The following is a 27,439-nucleotide window of genomic DNA, read 5'->3' as shown; positions in this document are numbered from 1 at the left end:
GTGACTTAATTGTCTCCATTTGTATTGTACAGTGCTCTCACTGGGGATGTAGTTTTGCTTGCTATATTTAGTTTGATCTCTACCATGATATTGAAATATATAAATTAAGAATGGCTCTTGGGCTCTTTGTGGCACTGAGATCCTACAGATGATCTTTTTAATTGGTTTTGTGGCATCCAGTGATGGTGGGCACTGGGAGATGCTAAGGGCAGCGTCGAACCATCCATGGTCCCTCGGAGTCTGTAGGAGGAGACGGTTTGAGATGCAATGGGTGCTCACACTGGCATTAGGTGCTCAGCACCCAGGAATGTAAATTGGGGCTGTTCCTGAAAAAAAAAAACCCCACCCCATCATGTCTGTGCAGTCCCTGGGACCTCCTGGGGGGGATCAGCGATCTGAAGAAACACCTCAGAAATGACTGATTTAATGACGTGCCTGTATGTGCAGTCACTGGGGGCTGTCCTTCCCTGCCCTGTTGCTTTTAGGGGTCTGTCTGTCCGTCTCTCAGAGCATCCCCGCTGCCTTGCGCCAGCAGAGCACCATGGCAATGGGGACAGGATGGGAGCAAACACAGGTAAAGGTTTAACTCGCGTTTATTTATACATAAAGTAGGTAACTGTACCTTGGGACAGAGTTAAAAAAAGGCAGTGAGACATGCGAGATGATGAGTTCTTCCAAATAAAAACATAAGGAAAACAAAGAAAAGGGATCAGACAGCAGATTTCGGTGGAAAACAGAGGGCAGGGGGGTCCTTCCCTCCTGCAAGGCAGTAAGTGTCACCAGCGTGAGGACAGGGACTCAGCAATGGTTTTGCCACGTATTGCAAACACGAGGGAAGCCGAGAAGACAGGTCAGGAGAGCCTTCATCACCATGTGAATTGACTTAGAAGCAGCCAATGTAGTCCAGGATTAACTTCTGCTTACTAACACAGAAAGTAATTAGCTAACTAGGGAGATTCGCTTTTAGTGGTGGGAAGTAGAACTGTTTTTATGCCACCAGCTCAACTGCTGACAGCATCCAGGTCCACCAAAGCCTGCGGAGAGCATCCACTGGGTCCTGATGCAGCACCACCTCATGAAATGGCATTTCTAAGTACATAGTGACTTAATAACAGTGTAAACACATTTGGAAAAGTAAGGCTTTTGCCCTCCCTCCCTCTTTACCAGTGGGTTTAAGAAAAAAAACCTGCACCATGCATGATTTGAGATGATGCTGGACAGACCCTATGGGTGCCGCATGGCAGGGGAGGCCCTGGCACTGGCCAACTCCAGCAACTGAATCTGGATTTACACGGGCGTATTTTGGGCAAATGAAAGTTGAGCATGAGGGAAAAACGCAGAGCAGCGGTTTGCACAAAAGGCGTCTGCCAGCAGAGTCACTCCTGAACCCCTGGGATAACGCTAACACACCCAGGGATGGGAAGCTGTTGTGATCTCTTCGTGCCGTGCTCAGATAACCTGACCCGCTGTGCCCAAGCACCACGTGTGCGGATGCACGGTGCATGTCAACGGGCTGCACTTCCTCGCTAGTTCTAACTTAATTAGGGAAAATAGGAGCCATATGGTAATTCTAAATAGAGGCAAAACAATGTCTGTGTGTTTGGGTCTGGTATACTCATTTTCCTAGAGCATTAATTCTTGCACCAAACCCACATAAGCAAACATAAATAGGATTTTACACTTTACATAATCCATTCAGCTTGTGTTTGTTGTTACATATACTGAATAATCACTGCCTGCCACTACGTACAGGAGAGCTAATAATAAATATTAGGACACAAACTTACAAGTTAAATGAGATACAGTTAAGTAGTCAATTAAAAGGACAACCATAATCTAAGGTTACAAAAGATTAAGTATTGTTCTGCTAATGTGCTTTTCTCCTTTGTTTTGGTTGCTCACCTGCCAAATATATACAGGAAGAGCGTATAGGAGAGCTTGGTGTCACCTGTGGCAATGTGCACGGATTAGGGGCGTTAAGCAGGCTTAACAAGGAGAATTAGACATGGGGAATGTATGCAGATAATTGGCAGGGTTCATCACCCCATACATAAGGAAACCCACAATGCTGGCCCTGGGAGCAGTGCTGTTTACAAGCAGGAGCTGTTTGTTCCCCATTCACCATCCCAATATCTTCTCCTGGCCCGGTCACACTGAGACGGACGGGCTCTGCTCAGCATGGGCCCGCAGGAGCACTGCAATGTCCCCGTGGGCCCCGCGCTGGGCCAGCGACAGGGCCGAGTTACCCTCCTGCGGGGAGAGAGGAGGCAAAGACATTACCACCCGAAACCCTGCACCCCCAGCCACCTCTGTAATGAATCACAGAATCAGAGAACAGTTTGGGTTGGAGGGACCTTCCCAGCTCCTCCAGTGCCACCCCTGCCATGAGCAGGGACATCTTCACCAGCTCAGGTTGCTCAGAGCCCCGTCCAGCCTGGCCTGGGATGTCTCCATGGATGGGGCATCCACCACCTCTCTGGGCAGCCTGGGCCAGGCTCTTACCACCCTCAGAGGCAACAATTTCTTCCTCATGTTTGGCCTGAATCTCCCTCCCTTAGCTTAAAACCATCAGCCTTTGCCCTGTTGCAACAGGCCCTGCTAAAAAACCTGTTCCCATCTTTCTTATCAGCCTCTTTTAGGTACATAAAGGCAACAACAAGGTCTCCCAGAGCCTTCTCATCTCCAGGTGGAACAACCCCAGCTGTCTCACTCAGCCTGTCCTCCCAGCAGAGCTGTTCCAGCCCCTGATCATTTCTGGGGCTCCTCTGGCCCCTCTCCAACAGGTCCACATCTGTCCTGTGCTGAGTGCTCCAGAGCTGGACACAGGACTCTAGGTGGGGTCTCAGACCCCAGCTCCATCCACAACCACCTCCAGTCTCAGCTCCACCATCAATGAGGGAGGCTGTTTGCATCCCGCTCGCTGGTGAGGAGTTTTCCTCCTCACTCCAGCTTTGCACCCACCTATTTACCCCCAAATCCTCCTTCCCTGCAGTTCATCCCTCATTTAAAATGAGCCACTGTCCTGCAAACCTCCCCATGGTGTTTCGGGGCACAAAACACATCTTGGCCAAGCCTTTCCTTCTTCCCAGTGCCATAACAGACATATTAGACAAAACTGTAGTTTAATTAGAAATAGTTGCATAACTATAAATGCAGCCACATGGCCCATCATCATGAGGCTGTGCAGGGTGAGATTTCCCCTGCTCCCAGCCTGGTCCCATGCATCCCCTTGGAGAGGTGTCTGTTCTCAGAGGAGAGCTAATTGCTGCTAATTTCTTGGAGCCAAAGCTCTGCTGATTCCACATGTCCAGGCTTTCATCTTTTTTCTTTTTTAGGTTTACACCAGGTTGGGCTCTTCCTCCCAATGCTCCTGCCTGGGCTACGGCTGGGATGCAGGATGCTGCCATGGCCACCCCATCCAACATGCACCAAAACCAGAGGTACTCTCCTAAAAGCGGTCCAAAATTGTACTTCTTCACTTCAAAATCACCACTCAGGGCTTGCAGCCTATAAAGCATGTCCCTGCATGACCTTTCCCTGCCTGGTAGACATGATGTTGTGTATGGGGCCGAGTGCGGTGCTGGAATCTTACCTTGTCTGTCAGCGCGACCTGGCAGCCAGGCTGGGCCAAGAGGAGCCGGACGATGTCAGCATTGCCCTGTCGACAAGCCACCATCAGGGCCGTCGTCCCCTCCTCGTCCTGCAGGTTGACATCAGCCTGGCAGGAGAGGAGGGCTCGCACCATGTCGTCCCGCTCATGGCTGACCCCCAGCATCAGGGCGGTCTGGCCCCCCTGCAACGACACACAGAAAGGCTGAATGCCCCATACCCACCGACCTCCTATAGCCCTGCTCATTCAGACTGTTTAATAATAATAATAATGCAGATATATCATAAAACTGCTTATTATTATTGCATAGTACATATAATAATTCATATTATTATTGTTTATTATTTCATAGTACTGTGTATTATTATTAAATAACACTTGAGCTCTTCGGCAGGTATTGCAGGAGACCTCTGCTCCCTTGCACCATGGCCACGTGGAGGTTCTTTGCAGCAGCACAGCCAAACTGCCTAGCTCCCAGCTGTCCCTGGAGGTGGGTCCCCTTAACCCTTCTGGGCAGTTTAACTTAGGTCTAGACTAATTTTTCCAGCTTTTTGGAAGCAGAGCTGGATAAGGGCACTGCCATCTCTGAGACTGAAATGTATGACTGATGAGACAACTGCTCACCAGCAAACCTGGGGATCCCATACCCTGGGGTCCACCCCACACAGCTCCTCCCTGGCATCACTTCTGATTTTTTAGTTCAGAAAAATTGTTTTGCAAAATTTTCAGCCTTTCTTTAGCCCCTTCAGTTATCCACCTCTCACGTCCCTTCACAGGGAGCTGGTGGGTAGCCACACTGCGATTTATCCAAGGTTGCTTTTGTAACTTTTGGGAAACAGCAACTCCAACCCAGCATCTGCTACCAAGGCTCACCCTGGTGCTACACATGCAGCATAAGGAAATCAAATTATATCTGCAACCCAAGACCCCTGTGGGGATATGATGCCGAGGGAGCTTATTCCATTTTGCCCAGCCACAGCCTGACAACAGCCACAGCAACAAACAGGAGGCCATGAGCTTGGCAGGAGTCGCTTTGCAGGTGCCTTTGCCCATGGCACGATCCCACGTGTGGCCACGCTGGGTTTTCAAAGGAACAGCAGAACCATGGGGACTCACCTGGGCAGCTCGCAGGTTGACGTCCCCCTCCTTCAGCAGCTTCATCACCACCTCCATGTCCTCAGCTGTCTCAGCGGCCGCCAGCGGGGTGAGCATCACCGCAGTGTAGCCAGCGCGGTTCTGCAGGTCCAGGCTGCAGACACCTGGTGGGGACGCACCGGGCAGTGGGAGGATTCAGCCCCACCATGAACCCGACAGGGAGAGATGAGCAAACAGGAAGCAAAGAGGCAATTATAAAACACTCAGCATCTTATGATCCCAGAAACAGGAGTTGGCGGTAATTACACAGGGTTAAGAATTATGGGTGTTAAGTATCAAGTCTTGTGAGCACAGCATTAAAGGATACTTGGTGCTACTCATCGCTACAGTTAATTACAATTGCTGAGGTCAACTCAATTAACTTCGTAGACCACAACCAAAAAAAAAGGCAGGGGATAATTAATGCCTTAGGCACATGCTGGTTGTGGAGCTGTGGCTTGTTTTGCATCAACTCCTGCGGCAAGGGAGCAGCAGAAAGATGACTGTCACCCAACTAGCATAAATCCATCCTGGCCCCGTTTCACTCACTTTTCACCTCAAAGAGCCTATTTCCAACCCCACCAGGAGGAATGAGCCACGTCTGATGGGTTGGGGCTCGGGTCCAGACTTGCCCTGGGAACCCGGCCACCTCGGTTACTCGGGCACTTGGGGGCAGGAGGGGACAAACCACCGCAGCAACAATGGGGCTATAGATGTGTATGATAATCTGCCATTTCTCTCACATTTACCAGATTGTCTAGCCCAGGAAAAAAGGCCAAAGTGCCTTTATTCTTGCTGTGCTTGCATGCATTTTTTCCCCATACAAGCTCAGCTGAGATTTTTTGTTCTTTCCAACAGGAGCTACAAGCTCAACAGTTTAAAAATGGAGTTTTTCTGCGGTGCTGAGGGGTTCGTTACACTCGCAGGGGCCTGATCCTCCAGGTCCAAGCCATGATGTGGTATTTGCTGCTACAAGAAGCTGAGGGAGCCACCCCACTGCACATGGACTGGGGTCCAGAGAGACACCCCTTAGCCACAGGGACCCCGATCCCTCTCCAAAATCAGAGTGCAAAGCCCTCAAAATGTGTCAGGGCTTTGAGGGCACTAACGAGCCTTAATGGCCCTGAGGACCATCAGCTGGGATCCCTGTGTACACCCATGGGGCCAAGGCCAAGCTATAGGGGAAGATGCTGTTCTTCAGCCATATCTCCTGAGTGGACCTTGGCCCCATGCTTGTATCTTGGATGGACCAAGAGTGACATAAACTTCCACACCCATTCCCAACAAAAGCCATGGCTGTTCCTACCAGTGTCTAGCAGGAGCTTTGCGATCTGGAAGTTGGAGTGGGAGACGCTGTAGTGAAGAGCCGTGTTGCCGTTCCTGTCAGCCAGGTTCACCACCATCGCCAGGAGCTGGGGCTGGATGGTCCCCAGTGCCTTCAGGTATGCTGCCACCACCTCCGGGCTGGAAGTCTTGCGGCTGGACACCTGGAACCACTCCTGGCAGATGGTGCCCAGGATGTGCCGCTGCGAACACCAAGATCTCACCATTACCCCTGGGGTAGTTGTCCTGCCCGGCTTCTCGCCCCGCACCACTTTGTGCTGAGCTCTGGCATCACTCAGACAGTATTTAGCTTGTGGTTTCGGGATTACTGCTATAACTTAAGGGGGAAAGGAATTTCCTGTGGTAACTCGAATGAGTAAGCAGAGAAAGCCTTTTTTTTTTTTTTCCTTTTCAGCTGTTCTAAAACTGCCCCAGAGGTCGTTTTGTCCCCCTCTCCTCACAAGCTGTCCATGGCATGGTAGGGCACAGCCTGCAATGCACCATCAGGATTATCTTATCCGTGAAACATATCAGCGGGTAAGAACTGCATCTGAAATGGGATTGAAAATTATCTGTACCAGATGTTTGTCGCTTGTGGTCCTGATTTCTGAGAGGTGCTCGCTGAGTAGCTGGCAGTCAGCAAGGAAATCTTCAGAGGGTTGGCATCTAAAGGGAAAATACTTTTGTAAATCTATCATGAGAAGGAGGAAGGAGAACATGCAGCTTAGGTCAGAATACATTCAACACTTATTCAAGTGTTTAACTTTACAGATACAAGTTGTCCTATTGACCTGATTTTAGGTGCGAAGTTAAGCACTTAGATAAGTGTTTAAGTGCAGAGTCCCAGAACTGTATGGTCACTTCATCTGCTAAAAGAATCCTTAAAGTGGAAAAAAATCCTGAATCTGCAAAGAACTTTACTGAGAAATTTTAAACAAGAAAGGAGAACTGAGCTAATTCTCACCAAATGTGACTCACTCTGTCTTTTCCACAGTCAAGTGTAGGGCCTGAATCAATCCCCATTAAATTCTCAGAAAATATTTATATCTTTAAAGCCTTTTCCCATGGCTGCATAGATTGGCAGCTGCCTTTCCACCGTGCAGCCAGAGCATCGATCCCAGCCCCACGGGAGTGACCGAACGCAGCATCATGTGTCCCATGGCTGCAGAAACGTGATGGACAGCACATCACTGTCTGGTTTGCTGGTACCTGTCACCCTCGTGCTCAGCACAAGGTGCTGCTTCTGCCGATGGCTCCTGCGGGCCGGCATCTTCACATCTCTCCAGCAAGGAGGTCCCGGATGAAGTCGCCTCGCTCTCACCTCCAGCTTTCATCTGCGTGGGCTCCAAACCATCGTCTCTTCTCTCCGTCTCGCTCTCTGCGTCCGATGGGCTGTCTTCACAACTTGTGTCTTCACTTGAAGTTGTTTCGTAGCTATTTGAGGACACCACACGTTATTCACTCCTTTCCCATCCACAACCACGGGGTCTGATCAAGACCCATGAAGAAACCCACTGATTCCAACAGGCCTTGGATGAAGCCCAGAGCGATATGCAAGTTAAAAGTTTAGAGCTACAGCCAGATTTGGGGTTAGTCTCTCTCCTTTTTCTTTTGGCTTCTTAAGCCAACAGGAGCGTGATAGAAGCAGTTAATTAGCAGCAGGCAAGCTTACTTCAGGGACTACCCAGTTGGTTCGGAGGTGTGTCCATCACCCAAGCCCCAGCAAGGCCAAGGAAGGGGGAAGGGCTGTGTGCCACCTCCCTGCCAGCACACTGACGAGGAGCTGTGAGAAACATAGACCCTGTGGCAAGGTGGGACAGTTGGCACATTGGCAACCTTGAGGACCACTAGGCAGAAACTGTATTTGAAGCTTCAGCATGGACCTGAGTCCACCATTTGAGCACCTCTGCTAGATAGACCTCTCTTCCGTGTCCAAAAGTATCAATAACAATAACATCTACCATGAAACAGAATATTTCACTCTGAGGGACCCCAAAACTTTTCTCAAACTAGTCGAGATTGATCTCCTCGCTACAAGTTGTACACTTTTCAGTGTCTGTTGGTAGAAGCTCTATACAACGATTAACATCTGATGAACCCAACAGCAGTAGCCATTGAGCTGGGACATCAAAGAAGCATACGTTAGCAGAAACCAGCATCCAAACTTGCACACAGGTAGTTGTTTGCACAACAAAAGGACATGAAATGTGTCCTGTCCTCTTCATGCCAGCACATGTGCTCCTTGGTAGAAGATGTGACAGTGCTGCTCTTAGACATGCATCGATAGCACATGTCATTGTGTCTAGTTAGCTCAGAGGCCAAAGAGCATCAGATATTGGATGCAGAGGGAACTGGGTGTTGGAGCACAACCTGAAATAGGGATCTCCTTCACCACAAGGTCCTTTCTCAATCCCTGAACCAACTTCTGTTGGCTGTCACTGGAGCATGGAGGCAGGTTAGCGGCAGTGTGCCCATCCAAGTAAGGCTGATCTCCTCCAAAATCCACCAAAGGTAGTGGGAATCTTCCCATGGACCCAACTGGATTTTGGATGAAGCCCTAAAAGATGGGTGTGCAGAGGGTGTCAGTCCCTAGGGTGTCCCTTGCTGTGCTGAAAACACTAGTGGCTTTTCTACAGGGTTCCTTACAGGTTATCAGTGTTGGATTAAAGAAGGGAGAAAAGAGGCTCCAGTTCAAATGCCCTTTTAATCAAGAGGTTTGGAGGGGAGAAGAGGGAAAAAAGAGAATGACTTCTTCAGCGATACAGAGGACATCACGTGTGAAAAGGCAGTTTTATCTTCTGAACAGATGCTTACCCACCATTTACCCCAACAAACTGAAGATTCTTTTTGGTCCCATTGCCTCCTGCATGGAAACCATAACCTTTCTTTTTCATGATAGATTTAAGACTTGTGGTTGGAGACATTTCTAGCAAAATACAAAATAATAGGTTAATTAAGCAGGTGTCCCATAATTATCCATGATTATTCCCAGCCTCTAGCAACAAATCATAACTCTAAGCATCTTAGTTCACCTTAGGAGATGCTGTTTATATCTTGTAAAACTGCTGATGCACCTGGCCACAATCTGAACCTGCCCTGCCGCCTTTAAGATACGTGTCTCAAACATCTCCAAGTGAGTTTTTCAATACTGATGTATTGAAAAATGTATATAATACTACACAGGTGAGTCTTTCCATTGGACTTTGAATAGTGTCCCCTCCCTTCTCCCCCTACAACAGTGAACAGGCAGCCTTCAGTCTGGGATTTTTATCTTCATATAAGCTAAAATTATTTTAGATGAATGGCTGTGGATAGGGACAGGTCTTTTCCCAGCCTAGTTGCTCAGCTTGAATTGGTTTTGGTTCTGGTGAACTCCATGCTGATTTACTCCAGATGGGCACGAGTCCCATTTCCTTACAAATTGAAATGTCCAATCCAATTAAGAAAAATGGTTGGTTGATGGAATAGCCACAAGTATGGACATTTTTGGAAGCTCATCCTGCATACAACTGAACCACAACTTTATCAGCTCCTACATTGTTTTGCTTGTTGTTGTTGTTTTTAATTTAAGATCATGTAGCTTATGATGTGAAGAGGTTTCCCTTTCTCATACATATTTAGGAGGGGCTATTTCTGATCTAACTGATGCTAATTATATCACCAAACTCCACTGCATCACCCCTGCTCAATGCCTGAATACAGAAGAGATCTGGCCCGGGTACACTGAAACCTCTGCCAAGATTATTTACCCAACTGTTGATAGTGTGCGTTCGAGTTCTCCTTATCCGTGGGCCCTTGCGTAGAGTAGGCAGACAGCAATGAGTTTAAGGAATTAACTAATTGGTTCTGAATGGAGCTGAGCTTGGAGGCCGGCTGTTTGATAGCGCTGGCCAGCTCGGGGTAGCCGTGCTCCAAACACAGCCACTGCTCCTGCAAAAGCTCCTGGATTTTTTTTACATATTGGCTGATGGGGTCAACAGCAGGGACATCCTCATGGTCATGGGGACTTTCCTCTTCCAGCCCATCTCGAGGTTTATCTTCACCAAAGCCTGCCTTGTTTTCTCCCATGTTTGAGCCCACTCTTGTTCCCCGACAGCTTTCTGCAGTCACCACGTGAGCAGTGAGACTCTGGGTATTGTAGTTATTCCTGTGATTTTGATTGTCATCGCTGAGGTGCTTATCGATCTTCAGCTGGGTGAAGCACGGTGCATGAAGGCCCGCCTCAATGTCAGCTTCACCAAAATGTCTGGGTCCCTCTCCAGTGACACCAGAACAAGCATCTGCCAGTCCCTGATCTCTCTGAGCACCCACCTCCATCGCCAGCGTGTTCATGTTGTCTGCTCTGTGGACACTGCATCCTATGGATTTGGTGGAGAGTGGGATATTGACGTTGATGCCTTTATCATGGGCTTGCTTGGCCCCAGTGACCTGTGAGAGGTCGGTGTTGACCGCAGCATCGTGGCACTGCAAAGCCCCGCTGCTCTGCCTGGACGGTGGCTTGGCCTCTTTGGTGTTTTCTCGGCACAGCTTCTCTTCCAGCTGAGCTTTAGAGCTGGCCAGAAGCTTAATGCTTTTCTCCTTTTCCTTAATCTCCCGATCCTGCTGCTCCAGCACTGCCCTGATCTGCTCAAGCTCTTCCTTCTTCTTGCTCAGCTGCTCCTCCAGAGCAGCAACCTGCTGCTTCAGCGCTGCAACCCTGCCAGGCTCTCCTGCATTGCTAGGCTGAGGACCACAGCTCTCCTCATTCTGCCCAGCCTGGACACTCCCTTCCTCTGCATTCTTCAGCACATTTGGAGCAATTTTGTTTACACTTAACTCCCTTTCCCCAGAGTCTGTGTTCTCCTCTGCGAGCTGGAGGGCAGCTGGTGAGGTTGGTTCATCCCCAGCCAAGGCGGAGCGACTGCCAGCATCGGTGGCATCGCCCTCCTCACCTCCGCCCTCCTCACCTCCGCTCTCCATCACCACCTGCAGCGCCGCAGGATGCTGGCTCTGCCGCAGGGGCTGCATCTGCCCCAGCCCTGGGCTGCCCCCACCCCGATGCTCCTTCTGCCCTGAGGAGACACCTTCCTCCATGCTCGCCTCCCGCGGGAGGTTCAACACAATGCCATTGGAGCTGGGCGAATGCGGCGTGGGGTGAAATGTGCTTTCGGAGCCGCTCTGCTGGTGGCAGTGCTGGGGAGGTGGCTGGAGGGGCGAGGGGACGGGTGGGTCCCCTGGCGGGGGTGGCAGGGCAGCTGGCAGGCTGGAGGCTCGCAGGAGCTGCGGCCGCCCCCGGAGCTCATCCCCCAGCTCCGCTTGCCGCCGTGTCTCAGCCAAAAGGGCTTTTCTCCGGTAACTCAGTTCATCGTGCAGTGGAAGGGTCAGCTCGCTGGGCAAGAGGGGCCGGGGTGTTTCGTCTGCCCCCAGGGATGCCTTTCGCTGGGGGAAGGAACAGGTCGAGGTCCAGCTTTTGCTGGGAGCAGATGTGCATCCGCGGGAGCCATTCTCAGGCAGGCTGAAGTTTCGGGGCAGGGTGCTGAATTTGGGCTGCTTGGCTTTCCGGTGGATGTGGATCCTCCTGATGGTGTTCCCTTTCTCGATGTCGTCCACGTACTTCAGGAAGTCCAGGTCCAAGTGGAAGCCGTATGGTGTCTCCACGGAGTAGGGGAGGCTGCGGGGCTGCTCCCTCTCCCCATCAGGTTTGGGTGGCTGGCCGTTTGCTGAAATAACCCAAAAAAAACCACCCAAGAGATGGATTGAATTTTGAAGACAACAAAAAAAATTAACAAAAAGTATGTTTAGAGCAGGGGAAAAATGTTACTGCTTTTTTTACATCTTGGGGGGCTACAGTCCGTCATTGCGGAGCATCATGGTGAAGCTATGCAGAGATACAGCAACACATGCAAAGGTCTGATCCAGTTTTCCGGAGGTAAATCAGGTAATTGTGGCACAGAGGAAGCCAAAAATTTGCTGAAATCATTACTCTAATTGGCAATTAAGCAAACAGCAGGTTTTGCAGACAGAGCTACATGTTTGTGTAAGTATAAAAAGCTGCCTGACATACAATATATCCAGCTCAAAACCAGAAGGTGGAACTGATCTGTGACAATTACATTTTTTCAAGGTTTTTTGTTTGGTTTTAACTTTTCAGTGCAGTACATAGTGCCAAACAGGAAAATCATTGCATCGTTTCATCTGCAAACACCAGGTCACAAATGATGCCTTGAAAATGACGAACCCAGCACCCGGCAGAGTCTGGACCCAGACAGCATCAGCCAGGGATGCTTTACACAGCTGCATCCATGTGAAGCACCTGCCTCCCAAGGTGACCGAGCACGGCACCGAGCATGGCTTTTAACTGAGGAAAATCGCTGCAAAAAAAGGCATGGCAGTGTTTGCCCACCCAGCCGTCACAGGTAAATGGCACAGCTCCAGCAGTGCAGCCGAGGTTTCGGTTTAATACAATTTAATACGGTCAGACCCAGACTGCAAAAATTCACAGCCCCAAAATTCCAAATTTCAGGTAATACAGCACAAAAGCCAAGCCTGGCCAGTGGGAGCAGAGGAGATCTGTCCTGTCTGCAAAGGACGGAGAACAAATATGTGCTGAACTGAGAGCCGTGACCATGGTTTTGCTGCTGTTTAGGAACTCTGCATAATACATGAATGATGCATTTTGTATCTCCCGGCCTTAATGCCAATCTATAGAAAGCAGGCTATTTACAGTATTTCTGCTAAGGAAATTACTTCAGGGCTTGGCTGAGGTTTTTTTCAAGAAACAAATGAGCAAACAAATATCCCAAAGCCTCCATACCATCTGCCTTCTCCATCGTGTGCTCTATTCACTGTCAGTTAAACATCCTCTGACAAGCAAGGACAGACAAGTCGTTTCACCCTTGAAAAAAAAAAGAAACAGATACTTTAAATTAAAAAAAAAAAAAGCTCAATAATCTGAACTTAATCTCTCCTTAAAGCCTTACACCTCTTCACAGGCCACCCCCACCTTTTCTTTCTTATATTCTGCAGCGTGACCACGTCTGCTAAGCACTTTCAAGCTGCTTAAATCAATAGCTCCTTTTCCAGTGGCAATAACTTGTGCTTCGCAGACACATCCCAGGTAGCTGGTGCTTATAAAACATCCCCTGCATTACAGATGGCTTTGACTGCAAAAGAGAAAGGAGAGGTGTTTAGGATAATTTCTGTTTGGCTTGAGATGGATGGCACAGGGACTCTTCATTGACTCCTGTAAGTTGGATATATCAAACATTATATCATCTCTGAAAACAGCAAGGGGCTTAAGCTACATGCAGAAATGGCTGCCTTGTCATTTAAAACAAACAAACAAACCCAACAAACAAACAAACAAAACCAACTGTAACAACTAAAGATTCAAAATTTATGTTAAATCTTCATCAAATTAAGCTCATTATTTCAGAGCATGTCCATACTGTTATGAAGAACCTTCACCAAATTGCACTGAAATACAGACAAATTGCTTTCATATCAGGGAAGATCTTCAGGGGGAGATCTACCACAACCTACATCGTGAACTTCACATCCAGCCCAGTCTGTATTGCCTTCCAGCTCTTTCCCATCATGTGGAGTCACCATCTCTGGAGGGGTTTAAAAGGCATTTAGATGAGGTTCTGAGAGACATGGGTTAGTGCTAGAGTTAGGTTACGTTATGGTTTGACTCAGTGATCTTGAGGGTCTCTTCCAACTGAAATGATTCTGTGATTCTATGTGGACATGGGAGAGACCTTCCTGGAGCATGAGAGGAGATTAAGGCTGGGAACAACCAAGAAAAGTCCTGGGTGAAGCTTCTCTCCTCGGTGCTCTTTGGACAGCCATGGGGAGGAGGTAGGCAAGGGAGAAGGAGGTTGAGGCAGCTGGAAATCACCGGGAGAGGCTTCCTGAGCAGCATCAGAGGAGCCACATTGCTCAGAGTGAGAAGGTTTGTTTTCTAATTCCTGCTACGAGAGAAAACGTGGGGGTTTCTTGGAAGGCAGGTTGCTTGTTTACAATTTTCCTTCAAGTATTTAATTTGGTTCCTGGCCAGAGATGGTCCCGCAGCAGCTTATCTGGCAAGATAACTGGATATGCCATACAGGTTAGGATACAGAGAGGTGCTGCTCTCATTCTCCTCTAGAACCACTGACATGACATAGTTTAAGTACAACAAAGACCAACAGGAAAATGAATTCAAATCCTGCTGTATTGTTACCATAAGACAGACACTTTGAAAGATCAAAACCTTTCAAATAAGCTATTCATTTTGTTATTCAGTTAGACAAGTTTATGGTTCATGTATAGCCCTGATGGAAAGTTGGGAGGGTCCCAACCCCAAGAAGAACATCAAAACTCTCAAAAGCATCTCCAAGGTTGGTACCTTCTCAATGCTTGTGCAGCTGGACGAACACACCGACACCTGCCCAGCCCAGAGCCATTGCCACTCAAAAAACACAGCTTCTGAAACACCTCAGCCAGTGTCCCCGGTGTGATCTCCAGTTAACTGCACTTCTTTGATAAAGGGCAATTTCTTCTGTCTCCTCCTGCCAATGAACACCACGTGTCAAACCTCTTTCTCATATGTTGTTTGTTGGGGTTCTTTTTTGGTTTTTGTTTCGGTTTGGTTTTTATTTTTCCAATTACAGTTGATTATGGAGCACTTATGGATCTCAGGTACGGTTTGACCAGCTACGCTTCACTCTTCTAGGTTACTTAGAGGGGTGGGAGGGGCAGCCAGTAAATAGGATGCTTTTTAAAATCTAGGTAATTACATCTGATTGGTTCATTTATAAGCTGGCTGGGTTGCAACTCTGCAGCCCAAATTGATACTATGACTTTTCTCTTTTGACCAATCTACTTCAAAATTGCCTCATAAAAGGATGCTGAACGTATCCTACCAGCTTGCTGATGTTCTCCCATCCCCCCTGGGGTACCTCAGGCACGGGGCTGATGGCTTTGAGCCAAAACTGGGGCTCCTTGGGCCCCACAGGTGCTCTCTGATGCCTGTCTCTGACAAAAATTAGATTAAAAAATATTAAGTAATCTTCTGGTAAGAAGCGTACCTATTAGCAGAGGGGCCAGCCCACTTTTTGGGGCAGGGCAGTGCTTTTGGGTGGGTCTCCATCCTGCTGATACCTGTTATGCTGACCCTCTCTCAGCTTTTGTATTGGTTGAGTTTTCCCCTATTGCATAAAACTGAAGATTACTTATTTTCCTCTGCAGGCAGGTGACATCGCCACATGCACAGCATTGCTGATTTTTACCTTGACTGAAATCACAGTGCTTTTCTCAAGGCAGGAATAAATACGTACAGAAATGGAAATCAAGAAGGCAAATGTATGAGAAAGCAACAGCACAAAGTCATTTTATTCCCTGGGGCAGCTCATTTGCAAGGACAATGTGCCGTCTTTTTAACTAGCCCTGTCTCAAACGCTGGCTCTTTACAGTCAAATTTAACCTCTTCTTTTACTCTGTCCCACTTGCTGGGAAATGTCAGCGCTCGCCCCCTACCCCATCCAGCCCAGCCTGCATTACACCCCACAAGATTTAAAGAACAAATTAACTTAACCGCAAAGACTAATACAGATGAATTTCATTCTCTGAGAGCATCTTGCTAGTAATTTTAAATTGCAACAGTTAACTCAGTGCCTATAAATAAGAAGATAATTCACTCCTGCTGAGCAGCACGTTAGCACAGTCTCATTAGCTATAATACAACATTTTTTTTGAGCTCTGCCCGTCATGTTCTCCTGCACTGCAGCAATGACTTTAGTACTTCGTGGCGAAAGGAAAAACTATTGTTAGAAAAGCATCTTGTCGTGTTACCGTCTCATGCTCCCACCTACAAACGCAACTTGCCTCCCTCCAAGGCATCTTTTCTGAGGCAGCAAAGGGTTCGGAGCAGTGAACGTACCTTTTCCAGCTGTAAAAGTCGCTCAGCTGAGCAGTGACCTTGCTTGGAAAGCAAATACAAGTTTAAAAGAAGCCACACAAAAGAGGAGTTAATTTTCTAATAAAGCAGCCCATCGATCTCATACGACCTTTCTGAGGACAGCCGAAGCCCGCTGCATAAAAACAAGTTACTTCCCGCAGCGTAGATAACTTTTCCATCAAACACAAAGCACCAAGTGCCGCTTGGGCTACCATGAGGCTGCCTCCTTTATCAGGAAAAAATATTGAAAAGACAGTCAATTATCAGCGATATGGTTCTTATAGTACCTGGTGCTGCAGGCTGCAGCCGGCGCTCGCCCTCCGCATGCTGCGCCTCCCCAGCCGAACGCATTAGTGATGCTGCTGAGCGCCTCTCCCGCGGAAACGCCGGCAGCTGCTGCCACTCGAGCAGCATCTTTAGTAGACGCCGCAGAAGGTCTCAATGTCTGTAATTAACCCTGCCGAAGCCCTGTTCCCACGCGTGGAGCACAAACAGCCCCTTGGCCCTTTCTCCTTCTCCCACAGCTCATGTTGCTCCCACCCACCCGCTGTGTCCCTGGGAGATGCCGAATGGACTGAGGTGGCAGCGGGAAGGTGGTTGGCGCGGCATGGGTGGAGGATGCCTGACCCACCTTTTGCAGCAAGGTTATCCATGCACACTTGCAGAGAGCCCATCCCTGTGCTGGGGTTCTTGTCGAGCATCCTGGATTGCTGCACCCCCAGGCTGGCAGCAGGGAGGGGAAAAACCCCTCAGCCTCTGCACTGAATTTGCAATAACTTGGTGCTTGCAAAGGCAGAGGGGTTCAGACACCGCTCGACACCCCACAGCCAGGCTGTGAACCTCTCGCAGTGCTGGGAAAGAAAATCCTGAAAAACAGCGGCATCCCATCAGGACAGGGCTCTGATGGGGGTTTTCACCAGGGACTCACATCACAGAGCGGCACCAGCACCTTTCCCATCACTTCACATGCAATGCAACCAAAACGTTCATGTTTGCAGGAAAAAATCACATTTCATGACTGTCTGCAGAACAGAGCTGCTGGTGCTCCCGCAGGCTCACTGCGCTCCTGCAGCTCCCAAGTGTAATTTTAACAGATTAAGTTTGAAGAAAAGCAGAAAAGTTTTGCCTTTGCAGGAAGCAAAACAGCCTGGACGTGTAGAGAAACAGCAGCGGTTTGTCCTTGCAGAGTGCTCGCCAAGGCACGGAACGGTTAACTTCTCACCCGAGGAATGAAAAATAACCCCCCCATTTCAGCAGCTGGTTAAACGCCGCCTTTCCCATCAAATTCCGCCTTTCCCACACGGCTCCAGCGTCCCACACCACACAGGGCCCTGACTCCATGTCGACAGCTTTCTGCTTTCACAGGCAATTACTGTGCTTGGGGTTGAAAACAAACTTAACAGCACGTTGGCTTATTTTCTGTCAAATTCTTCTGGTTTAGTCACCCTTGTGCATCTTTTCTGAGCGTATTCTGTGGTTTGTGTTCTCTAGACAAAGCAGCACAATGGAAAAATATAAATATTTCTATATGGCACTGATTTTAAAGTAAGCCTAAAAGAATTGTTTAATTTACCCACTGGAAAGATGCAGCAGGAAGGTTTTATTTGTAGCATTTCCTTATTGCAGTTATACACATAAGACCTACAGTTGTTCCTGGGTGTAATCCCCACGGAGCTGAAGAAGGTCTTCAAGGCTGAGTTGCCCTAAATAAGCTTTTAATCAGGAACTATGGATGGAGTCTAAACAAGCAAATTGATTAATTATGGGTTGGTGCTTGATGGAGCTATGAGTGGCTTCTGATTGCTTCGCCCAATGGGGGGACACAAGGTAGGAAATGGGGAAAATGAGGCTGGGTTTCACCTGGGCATGGCCCAAGATCCTCGCACAAGGTCATGGCCTTAAATTGCTGCTGTTGTTGGGGGGGATTTTGCCCTATGGACCTGCACAGCCTCAAGGATGAAGCTCACCCTTGGTACCCAAAGGGTTACACCCAAACCTGTTCTGTCCAGGCAATCTGCTGGATTGCACAACACCCAGCCCAGCTATTATTGCAAGTGGACATACCAGGAATAAATATAGCCTCTCGGGGAATATTTGTTATACTGATTTCTCAATTCTGTTTTCACTGCAAAGGAAGAAAAATAAGCCGTTTCCAGTCTACTGGGGACATCCACATGGGTGGGATCTCCCTTGTGCGGCAGTGGGCTGCGATCGGCTGGCACAGGCATGGGAAGGAGTTTCCCTCCAGGAGGAGAAAAGAAGCTTGAAAACTTTGTGGGAGTAAATAGATAACTAAATAAAAGCAGTTTAAAGTCCCAGTTGGCATTGCAAGAAGTTGTCATGAGTTTTTTTTTTCCAGAGTGAGAGCAAACAGGGTTTCTGCAGAGATCTGCTCATGGCAGGGGGGTTGGACTTGATGACCTTTGAAGGTCCTTTCCAACCCAAACTATTCTATGATTTTACGATTCTATGATCTGCACCCCGGGAGCCCACCAGTTGCTTTCCTGGGTGCATCTGGCATCGCGCAGCCACCATGGCCCAGCGCCCCATGGCACCCCTTGGAAATAGCTGGGACCCAAGCCGGTGTGGACACATGTTGGGCTGGTCCAAGAGGCAGAACAGCTGAGCAGATCCAAAATTAAAATGCGGAGACCAGATGAGCCACAGGAACCCCACTGCCATCGCCCATCAGCACTCAGAAAGGTGAGCTGGATCCATCCCCTCGGCAGGCTGCCCTCTGCACCTCTGGTACTCAACAGCACGTGCCAAAGTGGAGCGGGAATAGACTTGGGGATGCAAAACATGTTGTCGTGTGGGAAGAGCGGAGGTGGTGGAGGCAGCAGGTAAAAAGGTATGATGAGAAAAGGGAGGTAAATCTTTGCACACCTCTGAAAGCGAAATGCTACGTAGTCCAGATGCCTGTTTAAAATTCACCCTCCATCCCAGCGCTTCACCACGTGGCTTACAATGATGGAGAGCCTACGGCACCAGCATTTTATTGCGCCCCAGGCTGAATCTCCCATGTTTGCTGCCTGCCTGAGGCTCCTTGAGCAGAGAGCTGGGATCTGGAAGTGGTTTGTGTGTGTTCGAGAGGGACCAACTCCCCCTGAAGCCCATCAGCTCGTGGTTGCGCTGACGGAGATTCGGGCTGGCCTCCTGCCGCCATGCTCAGCCCTCTGCCGTCGCCCTTTCTGCAAAGTTATTTACATGAAGCGGCAGAGGGGGCTGGAGACGGGGGCTGCTCGCATGGAAAACATCCCAGAGGCGTGGGGAGCCACATGGCTGGCGGAGAGAGCGGCGGGCTCGCGAGAAATCTGAACAATTAACCCAATACCACTTAATAAAGAAGACAATCACTTTCAGCGTAAGTTTGCAACCCTTACAGCAGTACTTAAGCAGCCATTTCAGGCATCTTTTTAAACAGCAGTAATAAAGTTGTGCAGCTACTGATTTTATTAAAGCTGCTTATTGCTGTTTAATAAATGCTGTGAGCTTCCTGCCAGCATTTCCATTAGAGACGGACCTGGAGGTATCAGATATCCAAACTCTCTCCTTCTTTTATGGCTCACTGGGAGGGGAAAACAATCACATCCATCCCCTCCCCTGATAACCACTTTTTCAACTGACCTTCAGCTCATTCCAACCGCGGTCTTTTAAAAGCTTTGGTCAATTTTCATTATTTTATCCCAAGCCTTGAAAACTGTGGTGTTTTCCCTAAAGTCTCCTTTCCCAGAGCCAGACGAGCAAGCAAAACCACTTGAAACCATGAATCGAAAGCCAGAAGGCAGACAAAAATCTGAAGCACTCAATTTCTAACGTTTACTCTTTTTGCCTCAATCCCACAAGTTGGGGGGGGAAACCAATGAAGCCCTCCTTTGGTTTCTGGTCTCATCCAAGCTGCTGTTTTCCATCTCCTTGACCTTGGACTGGTCAAGCTTTGCTACCATGATGCTGAATGACTTCCATGTGGTCAAAGAAGCTGGTAGCAACTTCAGGACAACAGGATTGCCCTTGGCTTGGCCAGGGCTTGGTGCATCCTTGGAGCTCCAGCGCTCATCCCACTCAAGAGCCAGTGCTTTGGCCTAAACTGGGCTGGAAATGTTTCAGTTTCCTAAGGAAAATCGCGATCCTTTGTGTGTTTTTGGAAGCTGGGTGTGGAGGTGATTCATCAGACCAAGGTGCTCCTGCTTGCTAGGAAAGGTTCTTCCACCCTGCTTTTGCTCGGCTGCTTGGTGAGACGTGAGATGGGAAGGAAGGGTCCTGTGCCATGTCTCACCACCTTGGTGCTGACAGAGAGATGAGGCACCGGAGTTTGTGGAACTGGAAAAACACACCTGGACACACAAACCGGGCTCCCTAAACCCACCAGCCATAGACGTGTCCAAAAAGTGAATTTATGGTTGTGAAAGCTGACTGGTGATTCGGGGTCTCTCCTGTCTGACCCCGGTAAAGGTCCTGTCATCACACAGGTCCCCTCCTGTTGAAAGTGGGACTTTCAGGTGTTTTTAGAAAAGCCCTATTCGCTACATGTCTGTTTTTCTCCTCTGCCCTGAGCAGTCCCCCACAGAAATATGAGGCATCAGGGGAGGTTTCAATTGGATATTAGGAAAAATTTCTTCATGGAAAGAGTTGTCAACCAGTGGAACGGGCAGCCCAGGACAGTGGTGGAGTCACCATCCCTGGAGGGGTTTAAAAGACATGTAGATGAGGTTCTCAGGGACATGGTTTAGTGCTAGAGTTAGGTTATGACTTCATGATCTTGAGGGTTCTTCTAACTGAAATGGTTCTATGATTCTATACCGACTTCTGGCCTGAGCCAACAAGACTCCGATTGATCACACTCACAACATACTTTAAAAAACTCCTCTAACAGGAATATTTCTTTTCCAGGCCACCTGAACCACTCTCCATGCTGATCGGGACCACAGAGGAAATGGACGTGCCGCCTTCCTCCTCTGACGGTGATTTCTGCGTGGATGCTGGGAGCCCTGCAGCCGTGTTTCCCACCTGTTCACCCAGGTTATGGGGAAGCTTTAGGAAATGGGGGTTTTCCTCCAGTTTTTACCAAGCTCAGGCCACTGGTGTATTTTCAGCTTTCTTGCTTGTGCCAAAACTCATGTTCAACTCTGATGGACAGAGGAACTGGCTGCAATGATGCATTTAAGACGGTCACATTTGGAAGACAGACACCACTGCGTGTGGGTGGGTTTTTCCTGTTTCTGACTCCAACAAATTGTCCGTTGGGGCAGTATATTATCATAATAATGACAATAACTGCTTTTTTATGTGCCGCTCGAACCCTGGGATGTGCAGGACTAGAGGCTTCCCGAGGCCCGGCACCGGAAACATGAATTCCACCGAGGTCTAAAATAAACAGGGCTGAAGAAGGAGCTCTCTGCAGCCGGTACCTCCCACCGCTCTCCCCGGGCACCGGCAGCGTGCGAACGTGCACGGTTGGGGATTTCTGCCCTGAGCCCCTGGCTCCTTCGTGCCCTCGAACTGGGGTCAGGGCTTTATGGACCAAAATCTGCATCTCGCTGCTCTTGAGCAAAGCAGAGTCACATAACCCCTGTCATACGGGGGCACCAAATGGAAAATGCATATTAACCATATTTATTTTTTTCTCTAACAAGTGGGGCCACTTTCATCCCTTGTGCTGCTCCCAAAGCTTCCTTAAAAAGACCAGAGACTTGATGCATAACACTCAGTGATAAAAACAAGTCTTTCAGAATATTTGGTGGCTGTAAAACCGCAATGGGAGGGACCTGAATCGGCAACGAGCTTGTGAATGAGCTTGTATTCCTCCAACACCCGTCATTTCGGAATCTCAGAACTGCTCTTGGTGCAAAGGATGTTTTGAGACCAAACCTCCGGGATGTGCCCATGCTGAGGGACGCAGAAGCTGTTTGATGGGAAGCAGCCTCACAGCCCTGCCCGGCGGCAAATACATATGGGGGGTGTTATTTCAGTTAGCTGAGGATGAAGGGAGATTGAAGGGAGATTCTGTGACACCAAATTTGATGGCTCCTGTGGAAATGGGACAGCCCCAGCACTGCACAATGGGGATAATTTGTGCCCCTGGGAGACAAAACCTTCTCCATAACTGAACTTTCCAGAAAGGAGCCGAACATGGCTGTGGTTTTCCTATTTCTGAAGTGGTTTGGAAACTGCACCTGGAGACTGACAGTGCCCACACCAGCAACAGGCTCCCCTCCATCTTCCAGTTTCAGGATTATTTTAAGGAACCCATCAACTGATCCCTCCTCAACCACAGATTCCTGGGCCAGGTCGCTGTTCATCATGCTGCCTGTCATTTTGGCAGATGTATTTATTTTTTAAATACTACAGTTGAAGTGATAAATAATCAGTCATAAACCTAGGATTATGGACTCCCTCCTCTCATTTACTTTTTTCAGAATCATATTTTTCCATTTAGTTCATTCCAAATAAAACACAAAACACCGGGAAGACTACAAAGTGAGTATGAAGATAAATGCTGATGTATTTTACAGTGCTGCCCTTCTCTCTGCCCATTGCTGTGGTCGCTAGCCTTACCTTGCAAATGCCATATTTTTGAGTGCTCACTGCCTTTGTTTGGGCCATGCAGCTAAAATATTTAATTTCTAGTTTATCCTCTGGACAAAGGAAACCCTCTCCCGGGGTGTCACATCCCGTACCTGTGAGGAAAATGAGATAACCCTGTATAGCATAGCCCTGCTTCCAGCTCTGGCAGGTAAACATCATATCCAGAGCACCCAGACCACGATTTCCTCCATCCTGAACTTACTTCGACTTGCATTTGAGATTATTCAACCCATTTTCTGCCATAACCAACCTTCTCATGGACCACCCAGCCTCTTCTACACAGATCTGAGGTGATGTCCCACCCTGGTGTGGCAGCTCCCTGTTCACACTCACTCTGATTTCTCCTGGAGCTGAGTCAGAGCCCGGCACATCTTTGCTTTAGATGTGAGAAATCACAAGCTGAACGCTGGGAGCTGACGAAAGTGCTTCCATGGGGCACGCCTGGTCCCGGCGGAGCTGGGCGGCTCAGAAAAGCCCTGGCAGCGGTCGCCGTCGAGGAAAGGCGATGTTGGGGAGGCACTGCCCGGCCCTCCGCTCGCTGCCAAAAATGTGCGGCTGGAGCAGCCCCTCTCTCGGCCTCTGAGGATGCAGAAATCTGGAGCTCAGCCCGGCCCCGCTCTGCAGCCGGACCAGACCTGCGGCTGACCCCAGAGGGACGCGCAGCTCAGGGAAACAGAGCACGAACCTCACTAGAGACAGAAATGAGTTACGGCGCCAAGAGTTTCTGTGTCTGGATGGCTGGAAAGCCGGCAAGGAGACGGGGAGAGGCTGATGCAGGCGCTGGAGACTGTGCTTGGCCATGGAGGCTGGGCTGGGGCTTCTCTGAACCAGATTTTCACGGCTGGGGCGGGTTTTATGGTTGGGCTAAATGCAACTCTGGGATTCTGATGACTTCCGCTGCATTGCCAGGGGCCTGGGGGCCCTTCCCAGCCCTCACCGGCTGATATCCGGGGGTCCCAGCAGGGCACGGAGCCTTCCTGCCCCCTCCCTGCTGCCAAACCACACTCTGAGCCTCTGTCCCGCACCCAGGGGTGCGCTGGAAATGCTCTTGTCCTGGGTGACTTGGGGCTGTTGCTGCCCCCAGGCAGGCACTCGAGGGTCCAGACAACCTGAGCACCCCCCAAACACCCTTCAAAGCACTGCCAGGATTCCCCTAAGCACCACCGAACCACACTCTGGAGCACCCCTGAGCACTTTCAAAGCCTCCCCCTGAGCATCCTCCAGCACAACCCCGCAGCACCCTTTGAGGCACCGCCAGAGCATCCTCCAGTGCACCCCTGGAACACCCCGAAGCACTTCCGAAGCACCCCGAAGCATCCCCTGGTGCACTCCCGAGTATTGCCCCAAGTACCTCCGGAGCTCCCCCCGAGCACTTCCCCGGACCTCCCCTCCGGAGCAGCCCCCGGTGCGGGAGGTGCGGCGGTCCCCGGCCCCCCAGCTGCTGCGATCCGCGGGCCGGCCCCTGCCCGGGCTCCCCCCGCCCAGCCCCGGCTCCCCCGCCCGGCGCGGCCGTACCTGGGAGCGGCGGAGCGCGGCGGGGACAGCGCGACGGTACCGGCGGCCCCGCTGGCTCCTGCGGGCGGTGCCCGGGGCCGGGGCGGGCCGGGCCGGGGCGGGCCGGGGGCGGGCACGGAGCCTTCCCCGGGCAGCGGGGCCGGGCGGGGGCCGGGGCAGCCGGGCCGGGCTGCGGGAGGGTCAGCGGGAGCCAAAAGGAGCGGCTGCCGTGGGAGGCCAGAAATTCACTTTTTTATTTAGTGTTCTTTTTTGTCTTATGACCGCGGTTTTGTGCCAGGTCTTGTTTCATGCTTTATTTATACTTTTCTTGCTCATCCTGTTTGCGCAGATGCAGATCAAGAGCGGTGGGAAGGGGAAATCTGCGGGGACGGGCTGCGGCTGCAGAACTTGGGCTCAGTTTGCACCAGCTGCCCCCGGCTCAGCCCTTCAGCTCGGTCCGGTTCGCATCGGTCCCTTGTACCATAACGGGATCGCATGGAAAACATAAATTTATCTGCAGAAAGGGCTGTCGGGCATTGGAACAGGCTGCCCAGGGCAGTGGGGGAGTCACCATCCCTGCAGGGGTTGGATATGGAGATGAGGTTCTTAGGGACACGGTTTAGTGACAGCATAAGGTTATGGGTGGACTCGATGGTCTTGAGGGTCTCTTCCAGCCAAAATGATTCTATGAAAATATAATCTGAGCTTTAACTTTTGAGCCTTCTCCTGTGCCTGATCCTGTGTGATTTCCATGCTCGTCACCTACCCTGTTCCAGCAAGTCGCCGTAATGACAATTCTTTTCTAAGCCCCAGGGATGGGCAGAAATCAAGAGTTCAGTGACCTGCAACAATAACTTCAGCTTTAGGTGAAGCTTTTGATTTTGCTTGTCTTGAGATAGAGAGGCAAACCCCAGCCCTGCTCCTACTGCTCTGCTCGCTCCGCAGTGCTGGGGGCGGCTGTGTGGCCTCGGGGGGTGAACTCAGCATCCAGTGGGACGGATGAGGCTCGCTGTGACCCCCTTCCTTCCAGAGGAGCCCAAATACCTTTCAAACCTGTGTGGGAAATGCTGTAAATCAGAGCAGAGTCCTCAGGCTCCCCTGGGCCCACTGCACCTTTTGGGTTTTCATCTCCAGGCTGAAAAACTTGGGGGGCTATGAGCGACTGCAAGAGGCATCACTGGCTTGTGGAGGTAGGAGATGACTCCTACATTATTCTCTTCTCCCTTTCCCGAACAACAAACCGATTCTGAAGTGCAGCTGTGGCCATTGAGGCATGGCATCTCTCCCACTGCTCCTGGGACAGCGCAGCTAAACCATGACCCATCCCTTAGGCTTGTCATATCATAGAGTCATAGAGTCATTTTGGTTGGAAGAGACCCTCAAGATCATGAAGTTCAACCATAACCTACCTCTGGCACTAAACCATGTCCCTGAGAACATCTATGTGTCTTTTAAACACCTTCAGGGATGGTGACCCCAAAGCTGTGATGATTCCTGAGCCTCAATGACAATGAGAAGGCTTTTGCAACAGAAACTTTGGGCACCTAGAGGAAGCTCTTGTGGTCACAGACATTCAGCTGAACTTGTGTTTCATTCTGTTTTCCCAGGGGTTAGATTAAAGAGCTAAAAGCGTGCGTGGGGGGTAAGAAGTGGCGGCAGCTCACAGCACACACTTCTGCAAGCGTGCCCCAGAAAAGCAAGCAACAGCTGCCAAAAACCCCCACCTTTGAGCAAACAGAATGAAAATAAGTTCCCATTTTCAGTCAGTGAGGTTTTACTTGACAACTTGTAGACAAAGAATCTCTCTTGTATGAAAGGTTAGGTGCTCAGAAGTGTAAGATGTATATGCATAAAACTTCTGTGACCTCTCTTTAATCCAAAAGAAGAACAGGGCTTTCAAACAAATGGGATTAGCAGGGACTACCTTGCCATGTGTATAAATGAAACACAATAAATTGTTTGAAAACCAGTGAGGTGGATTTGTGGAGGAGAGCTTGGAGCTGGATAACGCACAGGATGGTTGAAGGAGCCTCCAAAATGCGGCTTGGCAGGAGCCGGGAGGGGACAGCAGGAATCCAACCTCTCCTTCCCCTTCTCCCACCGTGTCCTTCGGCTCCGCGCTCAGGCAGAGTCGGATCCCGTATCCTCCGCTGCGTATTTTGGTTTTGCAAAAGTACAACTATTCTTAGGCGAGGTAGTGAGTCATTAAGCGCTTTCAGAATGTTTATTTGTCAAGCCGCAAGCACTTAAATTTACTTCTGAAGCCAGGCAAACCCACTCGGGAGGATTTCTTTCCGCCGCAGAAATCACTAGGTGAAATTCCATGGCAAGAGGTCGGTCCTGCTGCCCGAAACGCTGCAAGTCGGGTCCCACCCAGGGGCTGCCACCAGTTTGGGTTTAAAGTGGTCTCATTTTCAAAGGTCAATGCAAGAGGGGAAATGAGCAAGAAGAAGAATGTTGTTCCTTGATTTAGCTTTTTTTAATGTGTTTTGTTTTGCTTTTAATACAGGGACTGGACCTTCCACCCTCTGAGGGTGGATGCCGGTTGTTTGTGCTTCCCTACACACAGCTGGATACAGGCAGAAAAAAACGTGGAGAGTAGACGTGACCTCCACAGCTGGAAGAAGAAGAGGAAACCACTGGGAACCAACCTCGTGCTCCTTCAAAAGCCGACAGCCCGGTGCTGCCCCGGACTGTGCACACCCAGCGATGCCCAGATAGGTACAGAAAATGCCTCGTTTTCTCACAACACATGGATCAGTCTTGTGATGTCCACATCAAACCATGTGAGCTTGCCTGTCAAATCGATTTGCCACAGTTGTGGTGCCTAACAGAAATTGCCATGTCCTTGCGAGCATGATCAAGATGCGATGTCATTCCTTAAAACCCTGGCTGAAATGGCTCCGCTATGGAGAAATGACTGTTTGTAGTTTTTTTGGTGTTTGTTATCGTTGTTTGGTTGGGTTGGGTTTGGTTTGGTTTGGTTTGGTTTGGTTTGGTTTGGTTTGGTTTGGTTTGGTTTGGTTTGGTTTGGTTTGGTTTAGTTTGGTTTAATTTGTTTGGTTGTGTTTATTTTGTTTGTTTGTGTTTGTTTTTGTTTTGTTTGGAAAAAAAACAAGCCCTTACCTGAATCTCGAATCTTCATAGCAGTGGTCTCGTGTCTCTAGATGTGGACATATCCCTCCAGGTCTGAGAGGAATTATAAAACCTGTTCTAGGTGCGTCTGTCAGTGGAGATGCTGCAAGAATGTACGGGTTGTGTTTCCTCCTTCTGCTTCCAGGGGGGAGTTACAGCTCTGTGAGATGTTGTTCTGACCTAAGAGCAGAGATGAGGATATATTTTATTTTTATTTTACTTTAATTATGGCTTGCACT

General features: G+C 49.5%; 1 protein-coding gene and 1 long non-coding RNA gene across 8 annotated transcripts; one reads left to right on the top strand and one right to left on the bottom strand.

Annotated features, from left to right (window-relative positions):
• Nucleotides 1-575: 575 nt before the first annotated feature.
• KANK4 (KN motif and ankyrin repeat domains 4) lies at nt 576-24,193 on the bottom strand. 5 transcript variants are annotated; one of them, XM_071810099.1, is made up of 11 exons: nt 24,087-24,178; nt 22,905-23,150; nt 12,861-13,209; nt 9,817-11,766; nt 8,882-8,993; nt 7,277-7,501; nt 6,646-6,733; nt 6,051-6,270; nt 4,727-4,869; nt 3,593-3,793; nt 576-2,250 (listed from the first exon to the last, which is right to left on the bottom strand). In XM_071810099.1, the coding sequence occupies exons 3-11, from the start codon at nt 12,874-12,876 to the stop codon at nt 2,149-2,151; spliced, it is 3,057 nt and encodes a 1,018-aa protein (XP_071666200.1). In that variant the 5' UTR covers nt 12,877-13,209; nt 22,905-23,150; nt 24,087-24,178; the 3' UTR covers nt 576-2,148. The 5 variants fall into 5 exon arrangements, with proteins under 5 accessions (XP_071666200.1, XP_071666202.1, XP_071666199.1 ...); XM_071810101.1 differs by lacking the exon at nt 22,905-23,150 and adding an exon at nt 22,542-22,663; XM_071810098.1 differs by lacking the exon at nt 22,905-23,150 and having other exon boundaries at nt 24,087-24,193.
• On the top strand, nt 24,060-27,196 carry LOC139828272 (uncharacterized). Of its 3 annotated transcripts, none has more exons than XR_011739704.1 (2): nt 24,060-24,122; nt 26,575-27,196. It is a non-coding gene; the product is annotated as an uncharacterized lncRNA (long non-coding RNA). The 3 variants fall into 3 exon arrangements; XR_011739706.1 differs by lacking the exon at nt 24,060-24,122 and adding an exon at nt 24,260-24,363; XR_011739705.1 differs by lacking the exon at nt 24,060-24,122 and adding an exon at nt 25,469-26,485.
• The last annotated feature ends 243 nt before the right edge of the window (nt 27,197-27,439 follow it).

The sequence above is a fragment of the Patagioenas fasciata genome, chromosome 6 (genome assembly GCF_037038585.1).
Source record: "Patagioenas fasciata isolate bPatFas1 chromosome 6, bPatFas1.hap1, whole genome shotgun sequence".
Taxonomy (NCBI): Eukaryota; Metazoa; Chordata; class Aves; order Columbiformes; family Columbidae; genus Patagioenas; species Patagioenas fasciata.
This window is presented reverse-complemented; position numbering and strand designations above follow the sequence as displayed.